Consider the following 16,929-nt stretch of genomic DNA (forward strand, 5'->3'; position numbering starts at 1 on the left):
TTTGAATGTGTTAAATATTGAATAACAAAAATATCGATATTTTAAATCAAAATAATTTGAACATTGAATCTTGAGTTTTTCCAAAAATTCAATCCTTGTCAAGCCATTTTTTTATCAAAATTTTTTTATCAAACAACTTTTTATTTTTTTCGTATAAAATACGAAAAAAATGTCACGTAGTCATTAATCAAAGTGGCATTATTCAGCCGTTTGGCACTCAAGAAAGCTGATTAGGATTTGAATTAAGAGGCTATAAATACAGGCCTCAGATTTTTCATTATCAGTTCACGCAGAGATTTCCACTGGCCTATATATCTGCTTGATGAAAGTTGCATTCCATTTAAATCATTGAAGTTATGTATCGATTGATCATCGTATCAAAATATCTATCAAGGTAATCTTTAAATAATATTTGCATAAAATACAATTTTATAATGTTCTAATTGCAAAATTCCAATGTTTAATACAATTTTTTCAAACTATAAGCTATTTGATTGCTATAATTTTAATAAATTATTATATATAGTATATATTTCTCATATTATTATCTTATTAAATGTACATTATATTAATCTTGTAGACATGTTTGATGCAATAATTATGATATACAAAATCAATAAACAATATTTAAATAAAAAAAGAATAACGTTTTTAAGAAATCGAGAAAATTATATAATTTATTTCTTACTATATGTGGGAATATTATTAGGTTTTAGGTTATTAGGTTTTATTAGGTAAAATGTAGGAAGAAAACAAAAAAAATTTTTTTAATAATTCTTTGTTTATGATAGAATTTGTTAAATAGCTCCGGTTTATTACAAAGTCACTCACGTATTATTACAATATAAAAGTATATTTATTGATTTAAGATACGTGCGTATTTGTAAGTACAGTAATGAATTGTAATTGTGTATTATGATATGATCGCTTATGAATTCTTTATATTTCTTTACAATTAAAGAATAAACAAAATTATAACACTGTTAAAAACAATTTATATTGTTTATAAAGATGTAAGAATAACACTCGCGGCAAATTGTACTACTATTAAAGACAATTAAGATTTTACAATAGGATTTTATAAAATTTATGTTTACAATATAAAAATAGAGAAAACATTTGCAAACAATGGTTAATTAAAAAATTTTTACTCGACTGATTAATTTAATATATAAATAATGTTTTTTTCCCTTTACCCGGAATAAACTTATCATATTTTTTACAGCTCATTAAAATTATTAACTATCAAAAATATAAGATTAATGCAGATTAGAATGATTGTTATTTATATATTCTCTATTTCAGCATCTTTCTTTGTTTAGGATTATTTAGGATATCAAAGTAAATGTTTAATTGTCAATTTTATTGAACAAATATCATTTATTTTGTGACATGTGTGATCCAACATTAAAAAAGGAATAAACATAAAAAAGTTAAACTCAAATAAACGACCGAGAACATCAGAACGAAAGAAACAATGTTCATTATTATATTGATATTATTCATATTTATTTTATTGATTTATAATTACTACGTGCATTATGAAAGGAACAATCGACTTCTTAATCTTATACCGGGACCATCGGGCTATCCAATTATTGGCAATGCACTCCAATGCTATGTGTCAGTAGGTAAATACAAAATTTGTAATATATTTACATTAATTGACTTATCATTAATACAAATAAAAATTTATAAATCATTTATTCTGGAACATATAGATATTTATCAAATTATTATATATAGATTATTTATTTGAGCACTTCTTTTTGCAATAATAATTTGCAATCTATTATTCTTATCTTTATTATTATTTATTCTTACCTTTATTATTTATTTGTTTTTAAAGTATTTGAATGAAGATACATCAATATTGAAAATTAATCGTATAAAAATATTTTTGGCTGTATTAATATTTATAATATAATTTTCAGAGGAACTATGGAAGCTGGCCTGTACATTAATGAATGAATATTATCCCTTTTTTAAATTTGGAGGTTTCTTTGTATATGGAGTATGTATCAGTCATCCAGATGATTTAGAGGTAATAAAAGAAATTTAATATTTTATACACATTACGATTAAATTAGATTTAAATTTTACAATTGGCAAACAGATTTTTGTAGATAAGAAACGTTTTTTTAAAAAAATGAAGAGACAAAGTGAAACTCCATCGAGATTAGATTAAATTAGAGAAGTACAATTAATAAATTATTAGTATATTTACGATTAAGTGATATAATAAATAGATAATATATACTTCTTTCTATCTCCGGTGATTTCAGACGATTCTAAGCAGCACTAAGTACATCGAGAAAGGTCGTTTGTATAACTTATTACATCCCTGGTTAAACACAGGTCTCCTCACTAGCAAAGGTAATAACATAATAACATTAATATATAAGTATATACTTTTCTATTGCGGCTTGTTGCCGATGTGCCCTCATCATAGGAAATTAAATAAAAATTACAATTAGATTTAAAATATCATTTTACACGATAAATTTATACACACAACTTTCTTATTGTGAAAACTAATAAATTTAAAAGTAAATTGGAAGTGAGATATTGAAGAATAATTTTGCTATGACGCATGTATTTCAAATAAAAGTAACAGAGAGATATTTTAGTTAAGTCAAACATCATCACTAATAAATTATCCTTAATATAATAAACTTATTAATTAAATCAAATTTCTATTTGCTAATTCATAAACATTTAATTACAAAGTAAAACTTACTCTTACCGTAAAAATTCCATAGAAAAAGGTTTATAGAAGGAATTTTAAAGATACAAGAAAAATAAATATAAAAAAAATAATGTGTTGTTTAAGAATTGTTCACTAAACATTAAACTAAGAGAGACAATAATCTTATATAATACTGTCTGTATTTTATGGCAAAATTTTACGTTATCTTGTTTATAGGAGTTAAGTGGCAAACGCGGCGAAAGATATTAACACCTACATTTCATTTTAATATATTGAATCAATTTGTCGACATCTTTATCAAAGAGGGCGATTGCATGACAAAATCTTTAAAAAATGTCGAAATATCGGTTGTAAAGGATTTATCATCCTTTATTAGTGAGCATACGTTAAACGCGATATGCGGTAAGGACTCTTATTGTATATTATGTACGGGAAAGGATTTAATTCTGGATTATAGCTTAAAATAAGAATAGAATTTGTTCTTCTATACGAAGTATCTCTCAATACTACAAATAAAGATACATAATATCCAATATTTTACATTTAAAGCTCTTTTTACAATTCAGTTATTAATAATTTTCGATCATTCACTTTTGAATCTTATATAATAAATAAATTTGTAGAAACTGCCATGGGCGTCTCTCTGCAAAAACTTGGCGAGTTCCAAAAGCAATATCGAAATGCGATTAATGAAATAGTTGAATTGATGATTTACAGGTAATTCATGCATATGGTATACAATTATGTGATATATTTGTGACATATAACCTATAACATGATTATAATACACCTATAACATGATTATAATACATCTATATATTTGAAAAAAAATTAATGCATAATCATGTAAAGATGGACTTCGTAAAAAACGTCACTTCGTAAAAAACGTCACTTCGTTTCACGCGTCGGCAATTTGCAATCAAAATCTATTATATGTGTCTCACTGAATGTTTTATTATAAAATTGTTTATAATCTATAAAATATTAAAAATATCAGATTAAAAATTAAAAGAAAATTGAATCGTGTGAAAATTTGTAAACAAATTTGTAAAAAAATTGTCTTTGATCAAAAGAATCTATAGCTAAAATAAAATAAAGTGTTTTTAGAAAATTTTACTTTTTTCGTAATATAGTTTTAAATTTTGTATACATCTTTTACAATCTATAGTTATTTAAAAATTACTCTAACTTCATAGTTTTAAATAACGCTTTTACAAAATAATGTTAAAGTACATACATTTATTGAATTTTGATTTAGAACAATAAGGGCTTGGTAACGATTTATTATTCTCATTGTCATCACAAGGAAGAAGGCAAAAGAATATAATAGAATATAATAGAATATAATAGAATTGTTGGTTTATAGGTAATTTATATATTAATTGATATACAATAAATCTATATAATGCGTGATATAATGTGATGTATCTAGGATTTTTTAAGTAATGATTATTATTACGATATATATATATATATATATATATATATATATATATATATATTTATATATTTATATATTTATATTTTTTGAAAATAGGTCAATTAATGAATAATCATAAGAAGATAAACAATTAATATAAGACAGCAATTCGTTTAAGCGGAGTGGCAATAAAAATATATACAAGTTGTAATAAAAATATACTCTTCGTGCTCCACTATGCGTTTTATTATAAGATAAATATTATTTGCAGTTTTTAATCTGTTAAAGTGTTAAAGAAATCTGTTAATCTGTTAAAGTGTTAAAGAAAAGAATTTAAAATATTAGAATCTTGATAAATGAAGCAAAAATCAATTGTATAATAGAATCTAAGGAGAAATTGTCTTTGACCAAAAAATTTGTAGCTAAAACAAAAGCACAATATTCTTAGTAGAGAATTCTTTTCATAAAACATACATAATTTTCAATTTTTGATTTATATTCTATATTTTATGACCATTTAAGGATTACTTTCATTTTATGATGCTTTTACAAATAACGTTTTAGGTTTTTACAAAATTATATTATTACTGAAATTATAGCTTTGTTGAATTACAAGCTAAAGCTTTATTAAATTAGTGAATTATTGAAGCTATTATCGCTTTATTGAATTACAATTATATAACTTTATTGAATTTAGAGCAGTGAAGCCTTGGTTCTACAACGATATGTTATTCTCATTGACGCCACAAGGAAGAAAGCAAAAGAAAGTCTTGAAAATATTGCATGGATTTACGGAAAAAGTACGTAATAAAACACCTTCATATACTTCATATTTCATTTTTATATAAAATTATATTGATATTAATACAAAGATTTTTAAAAATTAAATATTGTACCTATGTAGATTATTGCGGAAAGAAAGCTTTATCACCAACTTACTAACCATCAATATTTAAAAAATCTTGAAAATAATGAGGAAACAGAAGATGTCGAAATATTTAAAAGTACGTAAGAGATGAGTTTTTAATTTAAGTTTCACAGTGCAATCAATATTATAAATTATGCTTGTACCATTTATATTATACACATAATCACTCGTAGTGGTTTGCTGCAAAATTAAATCATTATTATTTGTAATAGCATTAAAATTTTAAACAAGAATTATACTATGAAATTAACGCAATATGCAAAAGTGAAATTGTTATCACGATGCTTTGTTTCTAGTTAAAAAAAAGCGGTTAGCCATGTTGGACCTTTTAATAGCGGCATCTCAAGAAAATTCTTTAACTGATTTGGACATCAGAGAGGAAGTCGATACTTTTATGTTCGAAGTATGTATGTCTAATTTTTAAAAAATTTTTTTTAATTATTTAATTTTTTGGACATGATATCTAAGTACGAATAACAATATGATATGCATATAATTACAGGGTCATGATACTACAGCGGCAGGTATAATGTATACTTTACTACTATTAGCTGAACACAGAGATATCCAGGTATTTATTTCTCGCAATATATTATAATACATAATAATTGTTTAAATTATGATTTTTACTTAAAATTATACTGATATCAGATTGCGATATGTTTTTTCTATATATATATATATATATATATATATATATATATATATATATCCACAGAGATTAAAACATATCTAAATATTCTTAATTAAATATTCTATTATGTTTTTTATTAAAAATTTATTCATATCCATGAACACACATAGAAACCACAAAAAAAATATGTTTTAATTATTATAATACAGGAGCGAGTGAGAATTGAAATCGATAATGTAATGCAAGAAAACGAAGGAAAACTTAACATGAGTTCATTGCAAAATTTATCATATTTAGAAAGATGTATAAAAGAAGCGTTACGTTTGTATCCTAGCGTGTTTTTCATATTACGAAACCCTGGGGAAGATGTAAAATTACGTAATTATTTATTTAGTCACTTTTTTGTTGTATATATTTTTGAACATGTTACATATAACACATATAATACGACGTGTATATTATTGAATGTAAAATAATTAATTAGTATTTTAAGAATACAATATATTTTATTTTATTTTTCTCAACAAATTCTTATTTTCCTAAATTTTAGTATTTTTTAATCTTATAATATGCTTTTTTTAGAATCATATATCGTACCCTCTGGGACGATCTTATATCTTAATATCTACGGAGTTCACAGAGATCCCAATTTTTGGCCGAATCCAGAAGTATTTGATCCGGATAGATTCTTGCCCGAGAGGATACAGGGCCGTCATCCTTATTGTTATATACCATTCAGCGCAGGATCGAGAAATTGCATAGGTAAATTAACCACAATTTTGTTTATCCTCATTTGTCGATCGATTTTAATAAATTTTGTATTGTAGGTCAACGGTTCGGTATGCTGGAGATGAAAGCTCTAATAGCTCCTTTGGTGTATAATTTTTACTTGGAACCTATTGATTATTTAAAAGATATCCAATTAAAATTCGATATCATACTTCGTCCTTCTCATCCAGTTCATCTTAAATTCATTCCGATCAAATGCAAATAGTCATTTAAAACTAATGTTAATACCATATGAATATAAGAAGTTTCAATCAAATGAATATAAGAAGTTGTTCTTTGTCATGAATCTTATTCATGTAGTGAAAACATTACTTGCAAACAAAAATAAAGCTGAATCTAATATAAGTTATTGAAATTAGGAAAATACCGAAAAAAAAAAATATATATATATATATATATATCATAAAAATAAACTTAATTGAGGTGCAAAACCTAAAATTTTCTGCTAATTATCATATAGTTATAACTCTATTTTAATTATAGTTATAGCTATAGCTACAGTTATAGTTATATTATAAAGTATTTATCGCGATTGTAACAGCAGATTAACCAAAATATTAATGTACAATATATAAACATTTATTATACAAAATTTTTTTATGTAATAAAATTAAAAATATATTATTATAGGGAAGTTTTTTCGTGCAAAAATAATTTAAACTTTTTAATAAAGAATTTAATTGTATATTCTTTTATTCAGCCAATTCTACGGAAAGCCATTTTTCATTAAGTTAATCCGGAATTCTTTCGCTGAGTGGAAATAAAAAAATTATATATAATATATAATATATAAAAAATTTCTCCTTTTATTAACATTTTTTCTTATTAACATTCTTTTATTAATATTCTTTTAGTCAAAATGTTTTATCTTATAAAGTTTAAATTGTGATTTAATAAATGATTGTATATATTTTATGTTTTATTTTACTTCTTTTTATTAATTCTTATGTTATTTTTATGATACCTGTCTTCTTATGATATCCCCTTTCTCATATTTTATTAGTTTCGCATTTATATCCTTATTATATAATCTTATTATATTTTAATATTTCAAAAACATATTAAATCAAAAGAATAAAATTTTATAATGCTTATGTATCTCTGTTTATTCTCAAGTCAATTTCTAAAAGTGATAACATTATTTTTATAGACAAAAAAGCACCACCCAATAAAGTATACACTTCAGCAACATTCTCTAGCATAACAATTTTTTAAATAATTCTTTTATCAACTATATCTTATTATCATGTTGTTTTCAACTGTCAATTTGTTTATGATCTTTTTTTAACGACACAGATTAATCGACTGAATATATTAACGATATATAAATGCAAAATTTATATTTAGCAAACTAACATTTTTCTATGCTCTTTTCTGATATTCTGCTATCTTATTGGTGCTATGTTGCTATGTTGCTATGTTGCTATGTTGCTTGTTTATAATATAATGATTATCGATATTAATTATTTCATTTTATTCTAACTGAAACAGAAGATGATAATAAACAAGTTTGTTGATTATAGACAAAAGCTGTACGAATCGATATTTTATTGTTCTCACTTCTCATTGCATCGAATTCTAATGTATTCGATCTAGTGAAAGTTAACAATTTGTTGCAAAAAAAAAAGAAATAAGGCTTCTCATAAAGAGAGTGACATAAATGTCATCCTCTGATTTTTATAAGATTTGAATATGTTAAATATTCGAATAACAAAAATAATCGATATTTTAAATCAAAATAATTTGAACATTGAATCTCGAGTTTTCTAAAAATTTATTTTTCTATCAAAATGGCTTGACAAACAACTTTCTATTTCTTTCATATAAATATGAAAAAAATGTCATGTAGTCTTTAATCAAAGTGGCATTATTCAGCCGTTTGCGACTTAAGAAAGTTGATTACGGATTTGAATTAAGAGGCTATAAATACAGGCCTCAGATTTTTATTATCAGTTCACGCACAGATTTCCAATGGCTTATATATCTGCTTGATGAGAGTTGCAATTCCATTTAAATCACTTGAGTTATATATCGATTAATCATCGTATCGATTAAAGTATCTATCAGGTAATCTTTATAATATTTGCATAAAATACAATTTTATAATGTTCTATTGCAAAATTCCAATGTTTAATACAATATTTTTCAAACTATAAGCTATTTGATTGCTATAATTTTAATAAATTATTATAATATGTTATAATATTTCTCATATTATTATCTTATTAAATGTACATTATATTAATCTTGCAGACATGTTTGATACAATAATTAGATATACAAAATCGATATTTAATTAAAAAAAAAATAAACGTTTTTAAGAAATCGAGAAAATTATATAATTTATTTATTATTATATGTGGGAATATTATTAGGCTAACAATTTTGGAAGAAAACAAAAAAAAATTCAAAATAATTATTTGTTTATGATAGAATTTGTTAATTAAATAGCTCCGGTTTATTTACAAAGTCACTCTTGTACCATTATAATATAAAAGTATATTTATTGATTTAAGATACGTGCGTAAGTACAATAATGAATCGTAATTGTGTATTATGATATGATCGCTTATGAATTCTTTACATTTCTTTACAATTAAAGAATAAACAAAATTATGACGCTGTTAAAAACAATTTATATTGTTTGATATAAAGATGTAAGAATAACACTCGCGCAAATTGTAATACTATTAAAGACAATTAAGATTTTGCAATAAGATTTTATAAAATTTTATGTTATACAATAAAATAAAATAGAGAAAACATTTGCAAACAATAGTTAATTAAAAAATTTGTACTTGATTGACTAATTTAATATATAAATAATTTTTTCCCTTTACCCGGAATAAACTTATCATATTTTTTTACAGCTCATTAAAATTATTAACTACAAAAAATATACGATTAGTGCAGATTAGAATGATTGTTATATACTTTCTATTTCAGCATCTTTCTTTGTTTAGGATTATTTAGGATATCAAAATAAATGTTTAATTGTCAATTTTATTGAACAAATATAATATATTTTGTGACATGTGTGATCCAAGATTAAAAAAGCAATAAATGGAAGAAAGTTAAATTCATTTAAACGATCAAAAACATCAGAACAGAAGAAATGATGTTCATTACTATATTGGTATTATTTATATTTATTTTATTGATATATAATTATTATTACGTGCATTATGGAAGAAACGCTCGACTTCTTAATCTTATATCGGGACCATCGGGCTTTTCGATTATTGGCAATGCGTTCCAAAGCATAGTGTCAGCAGGTAAATACAAAATTTCTAATCTATTTACATTAATTGATCTGTCATTTGCATAAATAAAAATTCATGAATCATTTCTGGAACACATATTTATCAAAATTATTACATGTAAATTACTTATCTGAGCATTTCTCTTTGCAATAGCAACTTGCAATCCATTATACTTATCTTTATTATTATCTATTCTTATATTTATTGTTGTTTATTTGTTTTCAACGTATTTGGATAAAGGTGCATTAATATTGAAATTAATTCCATCAAAACATTTTGTGTGTATTGATATTTATAATATAATTTTTAGAGAAACTATGGAAGGTCTTCTGTACATTATCTAATGAATATTATCCCATTGCTAAATTCGGGGGTTTCTTTGTATATGGAGTGTTAATCAGTCATCCAGACGATTTAGAGGTAATAAATGAAATTCAATACTTTATACACTTTACGAATGAATTAGATTTAAGTACAATTCACAAAAAGATTTTTGCTGATAAAAAATGTTTTTTAAAAAACTGAAGAAATAAAGCGACACTCCATCGAAATTAGATTAAATTAGAGAAGTACAATTAATAAATTATTAGTATATCTAGGATTAAATGATATAATAAATAAATAATACTTCTTTCTATTTCCGGTGATTTCAGACGATTCTAAGCAGCACTAAGCACATCGAGAAAGGTCATGTGTATAACTTATTACATCCCTGGTTAAACACAGGTCTCCTCACTAGCACAGGTAATAACATAATAATGTTAATATGTAAGTATATATTTTTCTATTACAATTTGTTATCGATCTATCTCTATCGCAAAAAAACCAAATAAAATGTTACAATTAGTTTTAAATATTATTTCAAATGATAAATTTATACAATTTCTTTGTTATAAAATTATATATATATATATATATATATATATATATATATATATATAAATGAGGTCAATTAAACTGTAATAAAATTTTATTGTATTTTATAGTTTCTATAATCGCGATTGAACAGCAGATTAGCTTCCAGAATATTAATGTACAATATAAACATTTATATACAATACTTTTTTATATAAAAGATATTTAAATACAGAAGGTTAAGTTTTAATATAAAGTTTTTCCACACAAATATAATTCAGATCTTATAATGATGCAGTTGTATATTTCTTTTATTATCGTACTATGAGACTACAATATTGGAAAAAATTTTATCAACGCTTTTTTGTTATGGTGCAATTGAATATGAATAAAAATCTACAAAATATATTCCTATAAAATTTGTATCGACAATTCTAGGATATTTTACTTGTTTTGATAAAATCTTTTTTTCAAGAATCATATTTTTAAGGAAAAATATTACTACCTCTCCTTGTTGCTATTTAATATAAAATAACACATTTTGATAAGAAATATACATTTTGATATAAAAATTTTGCAGAGCAATTTTAGCTTTTGATATAAATGAAGTCTAAGAAGGATGTATTTCTTTTCCAATTCCTTTAATTAATGTGAGGTATAATTAATATAATTGTTTAATAATCTAAATTTAAATAGTAAATAAACGGAGTTTCTGTCGAATATTTTTGTAGAAAATTTTTAAGACGATCAGAGTTGTGTCAGAAATGCGTCACTATGTGTATAGCTTCAATGGCCCCGGAGGTCATAGTAGGTCCGTTGCTTCGCGCCTTCGTGTGCGAAGCATATCGCGTATTGTACCCCGTATGAGTCATCAGGGGAGCGGTTTCTCAAGTGCAACGCGGGCGCGACACGTGTTGCACGTACCTGAGAGACCCGTGAAAGGGTCCGCTGTGAGGTCTCCTCCCTGTGCGCATCGTCAACGAACAGCTGTTCCCATGAATATCCCCACGTCCCTTTTTCTTTTGCTGCGTTCTCGTCTCTCTTATTTCTTTACCCCGAGAAGCCAGCCACCCTTCGTGTATCGGGTCCCTCGTCTTCTGAACGTAGGTTTTCCTCGCAAGAACTCTGCGTCGTTTGTAACATCTAGTTTCAATATTCAAGGGAGAAAAACGTTGAAATCTTTTCCGATTTCTTCTCGAATAAGAATTCGCGAAGACGCGAATTTTTTCGAAATGCTAATTTCTTATTGAAATTTATACGCATTGTTTTTCGCAAAGAACTTGATGCCAATCGGAAGTCTCGGGAATCGTTCTTATAAAAATTGAATTCTGCGAAAAATAGATCGGATTTAAATACTGTACGAGATCTCGAGAATTTATAAATATATATTCAGGAATAAGAATTGTATTGAAGATTCCAGATCTAGAGAGAGAGGCCGACGTTTCGAGCCCGATTTCAAGTATGCGCGGGGGCCTAATTCGAAAGCATGCGCGACCGGCACGGTCTGGTCTCGCCCGGAATTATTCATCGTAGACAGGAAATGCAAATTCCATCATGTCCCCTCGTGTCGTAGGACAGTGCTCTTTGACCCTGCAATCCCTTCTATGGATGACAGCTTTCACCTTTACGAAAATTTTATCTCTGACATATAGTTTCCGCTTTGTATGTCTTATGATAAACAATCCATGTGAATGTAATATAATATATACATATTTTCGCATAATTTTTATAAATTAATTTTTTATAATAAATATTTAACATACAAAATTTAAAATTTTTTTAACATAAAATATACCTTCCTTTTTCGCTCGCTTAAATAAGAAAACGCTTATTTAAATAAGAAATTAATTTCGCTCGGTTGCAATTTTTCTTGCGAGTTTTACAATGGGTAATTCACAGAATTAAAAGAAAATTCCGGCGTGTCCCCTTGCTAGGGGTCCCATAGAATTCCCGGCTGCGTCTATGGGCACCACGTGTGTTCGCTCGGTTTCTTTCTCTCTCCTTTTTTTTCATGCTCACCCGGCGGTGGCGGTATCCTCCCCGCATACGCGCTCCGCAAATCTGCTCGTCCAGTCGCCCTCAGGATGCCGTACACGGCGGTCGTTGTCGTTGTCGGTTCGCGCGCAAAACTCGTGTTGGAAAATTCTGGTCACGGTTCGTTATTGTTATTGGAAAAAAGATCGCATGCAATCGACGTTTCCCGCGAGTATCGCGCCGGACGGAAACGAGTATCTTCCTTCCGCGGGAGGAGGCATGCGTCATATACCGGGTGTCGCGGTTGGTATGAGTCTATTTTGATGATTGGAGAACGCTTAAGTGGATCACGATTACTGTTTTAATTTTCTCTTTTCCATTTTCTACAACAAGTTTTCTTTCTTTCTACTCATGGATCACTTACTATTTTTTTGGAGCTAGAACCTTTCCCTTTGAAATAATTTCTAATAAAAAATATGGTCATATACTTGAGTCGCAACACTGTAATTATATTTATATATGTAGTATATATTTTTATATATCTGTAGTAGTCTATATTTTTTAAGAGATTTAAAATATATTTTTTTCTGCGCATTAAGATCTCTATATTTTTCTGTCGCCGATTTCCAATTTTAAATGAGAAACATTTTAATCGTACAATTCAATGGTACAGTAGATTTATCACACATCATAATGAAATCTTGAATTTAATTCCTCTTCCACTTATAAAATATTATTTACATTTTAAAATCATTATAATTAATTATCATATTTAATTTATTAAAATTTTATTTACATTTAATATCTGTCTTTAAATTAAACGCATATTTGGAATGACATATTGTAAACGCAATTATAAAATAACGCAGATTTTGAATCATGTATGTATCATTTGTAAAACGATTATAAATTTAATTCCTTCTTCGCAAGAAACACATGGGAAAGAGATCTATCGCGTAGATTTACATCTATAACATATATATATATATATATATATATATGCGTTATTACATTTCTCTCTCTCTCTCTCTCTCTCTCTCTCTCTCTCTCTCTCTCTCTCTTATTGTAATAAGATTCAACCGAAAGTATCGCTGCGTGTGAATGAATTGAATCGAGGAAGCGTATTTTATCGAATGGCATGCGGTTGCGTAAAGGAGCATTAAAAAACATGACCTCAAAAGAAAAAAAAGTCCCGGCATATCATTGGGAGTCACACGTTGATTCGGCCACAAGAAAAATAAACTAAAACGCACGCACGTGATGAGTCATTCCAACAATGCGCTTCGACCACGACTTCTCTTTCTCTCTCTCTCTTTCTCTCTCGTAATCCGAACGACTGACCCCTATCGCACTAATCAGAAATTTTAATGGCAAATTCGACGTTACAAAGAGCTCCGACTTTACATACAGGGTGTTCTAGAAACTCGATGTTAATTTTAATCGAAACGATAATTGATTTTATCTCAAGTTTTCTTGGGAGGGAACTTTATTTATCAAAACTTTTCATATATTCATCTTAAATTGGGAATCTCTTTGAAATTAAAAAAGATTCTAAAGAATTAAAGCCCACTTAATTTTCGCGAAGTTTATTTGGTTAATTAATTATTTTTGTTTAATTAAAATTTGGAAATTTAATACACGATATATTTTGCTCCGCAATCAATAGCATAAAACTGATTATTTTCACAAGTTGCGTTTATTTTCAAAACATTTACTTTTCAAACTTTTTACTTTCAACCTTTTTTTCTATTTTTTTATAACTCTGAAATAATAACGGACTTTTTACGATAAGAAATTTTATTTATCAATAAACTTGGGAAGAGGTTTGCGGCCGGAAGGAGCGGTTTATTCTATTTCTTATTATGAAATTTAATCGGTAATTTTAGCAAAGAAATATAGTATTGATATACAATTTTTAAATAAAATGTTTATAAATTATCTAACAAATTTAATAATTTATTTTACATTATATATCCGATATAAAGAATGAATTTATAGTTATATACAAAATGCAGATCTTGTATCAATAAAATTGTTACGTTTAATTTATAAAAGAAGCTTGCACACGATTAATACACAGTCATAAATATATTAATTTCATTTGAGAATAATTACTATAAAGTTTGTCATAAAATAATATGTAATGAATATATATCTTTATGAATTCTAATGCGTGTGAATAATTTTGCTTTCAAATTATACAACGAGCTTTAGCCACGTTTAATGCGATATGAAACACACGTGGAACAGATGCGCGTGATGCGTCTCGCTGCATTTCCTGGGGAGAATTCTGGCTGGTTCAATGGGAACGACGGTTGAGAAAAGATAGAAAAAAAACATGGGTGTTAGGTCAAAGGATGGTTAACGAATCGGCTGAATCCCTTTCGACCGTTTGTGTAACGTTAAAAATGTATCACGATTAAAAAGAGAGGAAAAGATTTTTCCTCTATTTTCCAGAAATAAAATCTTTCGACGTTTATGAAGTTTCATGCTTAATAAATAATATGTTTAATTAGTTTTTAAAATGTAAACTTTTTCTATAAATGAATGTCACATTTATTTTTGAAAATATTCTTCCTATTGATATATTAAATGTAATTATTTAAAAGAAAAAAATAGCAATTGTTATCGGAATTATGAGCAAATTATACAGCATATCAGAGGCAAAAAATGTAGTCACTCTTTAGGATAAATTCGTGAAGATGGTATCTCGGTATATCCGCCCCTTCCTGTTTCCTTTTCACGAGCTTGGCTAATCTCTAGGCCACAACATCCTGTGGGTGGAATGCATCGTGTTTGTTATAAAGTTCTCCGTTCGAACTTGGAAATCGTCAGTTTGCGTCTTCCGTTACTCGTGACATTTTTTCGCAAGTGCTCTTTCTCTAATCCAGAAAATTGTGATAATTTCAAATAATATTAATTGAAGTGTACTTCGCATAATCTAACAGTAGAGATAAAGTGTTCTTGAAGAGTGAAATATTCGCGATAAAAAGCAGATAAACACTCTAGAATGTAATTATTATATATCAGTATTAAAAGATTCTTACAATTTCTTGAGAAAAAAAGCTAAAAATTCGCAAAGAATACGTAAATTACTCTTGAAATATAAAATATATCGTGTAGAAACTAATTTTGTGGCTTGAAATATATATAGTGATGTTTGTAAAAATTATAAAAATTATATTCCTGAACTGTGAAGTATATATGACATGCTAATAAAAGAAAACATTATTGTGTGATTAATATTAACTTGTTAAAATAATTTTTACATTGTTTTACAACATCTCAATCTTAATATATATTATTATACAATATATAAACATTCATAATTTTTTTTAAATATTTATAGTATGAAGCAGTGAATCAGCAGTGAATATATCGGAATGATGACTAAAAGCAGCTGTCTAACAATCAGCAGTCTTGACGAGTCATTCCATGTACCTGAATTAGTCGCGAATAAGCGGTGAATACATACTTGAAAGAGCTCAACCTTTGCTTCAGAAGTACCTGGCTAATCTTTCTTTTTCTTCAGATTATATGCTATAATAAAGGATGCCGAGGTAGGAGTTTAGTATCCATAAACAAGGGATAATTTATAATCTTATTTGTACCTGTGTAGCGTTAACTCATTATAATTTTCGTTCTGTTTGTAATCTTACAATTAAATGTCCCATTATCCAGTTCTTAACATTCTTTAGAAAATATTTTTTTTTCAAAATCTCTTAAGCCGTAGGTAATCAAAAATAAATTCGAATCAAAATTGGTTGTACGTGCGGTTCTAAAAGAAAGAGACTTAATCTGAACGCTTTGAATGCTTCTGTCACATTGTTACAGCTGAAATTTGTCAATAATTTCGTTTGCATCTTTTCTTCTTATTGATTTGTTGGTGCTGCAGGTGATGTATGAAGATTTTTGATATTCCCCCGCATTACGAAAGAAGAATTTTTCGAACAATATTATCGAACGACTACGTTGCGGCTCTTCATCGGGCACTTTGCTTTTTTAAATGCCAGCTGCCTTTTGAAGGGCAACACTGTGGTCAGTCGTATTCATCTATGGAATTATGATAAAATGCCCATTCTATTCAATGATACTGAATTACTCGTAAAAACAATTTTAAGTATTTTACTTTTTAAATTGATTAAAATAAAATATATCTCTTACTTTTCCGTTAAATTAAGATTAGATAAAAGTCAGAAAAATTTGTATATAATGTGCACTTTTTCTCGGACATAAATTAATAAAATATTTTCCAGCAATATCCTTTCTATTTTGACACTTTTATAATCATCTCTTCAGATTCACGAACCTACATTCTATCAATATTATCTTCATAAATATAATATTTCTACGGTA

The 16,929-nt window shown here is 26.8% G+C and overlaps 1 protein-coding gene and 2 long non-coding RNA genes across 3 annotated transcripts; all 3 read left to right on the forward strand.

Annotated features, from left to right (window-relative positions):
- Positions 1 to 1,280: 1,280 nt before the first annotated feature.
- On the forward strand, positions 1,281 to 6,741 carry LOC112639042 (cytochrome P450 4C1-like). The gene is made up of 12 exons (XM_025411832.1): positions 1,281 to 1,631; positions 1,935 to 2,044; positions 2,286 to 2,376; positions 2,927 to 3,112; positions 3,334 to 3,427; positions 4,828 to 4,930; positions 5,035 to 5,134; positions 5,355 to 5,461; positions 5,561 to 5,629; positions 5,902 to 6,070; positions 6,275 to 6,454; positions 6,520 to 6,741. Exons 1-12 carry the CDS (start codon positions 1,478 to 1,480, stop codon positions 6,684 to 6,686), a joined length of 1,530 nt encoding a protein of 509 aa, XP_025267617.1. The 5' UTR covers positions 1,281 to 1,477; the 3' UTR covers positions 6,687 to 6,741.
- Positions 6,742 to 9,667: 2,926 nt separating this feature from the next.
- Positions 9,668 to 10,498, forward strand: LOC109610154. Its single transcript, XR_002192658.2, has 3 exons — positions 9,668 to 9,756; positions 10,055 to 10,164; positions 10,398 to 10,498. It is a non-coding gene; the product is annotated as an uncharacterized LOC109610154 (long non-coding RNA).
- Positions 10,499 to 15,176: 4,678 nt separating this feature from the next.
- Positions 15,177 to 16,437, forward strand: LOC112639041. Its single transcript, XR_003123261.1, has 3 exons — positions 15,177 to 15,585; positions 15,923 to 16,036; positions 16,106 to 16,437. It is a non-coding gene; the product is annotated as an uncharacterized LOC112639041 (long non-coding RNA).
- Positions 16,438 to 16,929: the final 492 nt, after the last annotated feature.

This window comes from Camponotus floridanus, unplaced genomic scaffold, assembly GCF_003227725.1.
Source record: "Camponotus floridanus strain SB8 unplaced genomic scaffold, Cflo_v7.5 scaffold435, whole genome shotgun sequence".
In the NCBI taxonomy this organism is placed as follows: domain Eukaryota; kingdom Metazoa; phylum Arthropoda; class Insecta; order Hymenoptera; family Formicidae; genus Camponotus; species Camponotus floridanus.

Bases quoted from the DNA above. Each gene is read 5' to 3' on its own strand.
- LOC112639042 (XM_025411832.1), top strand. From the start codon at position 1,478: ATGTTCATTATTATATTGATATTATTCATATTTATTTTATTGATTTAT. The intron at 2,045-2,285 runs GTAATAAAAGAA...CGGTGATTTCAG, and splicing joins GTCATCCAGATGATTTAGAG to ACGATTCTAAGCAGCACTAA. The intron at 6,071-6,274 runs GTAATTATTTAT...TGCTTTTTTTAG, and splicing joins TGGGGAAGATGTAAAATTAC to AATCATATATCGTACCCTCT.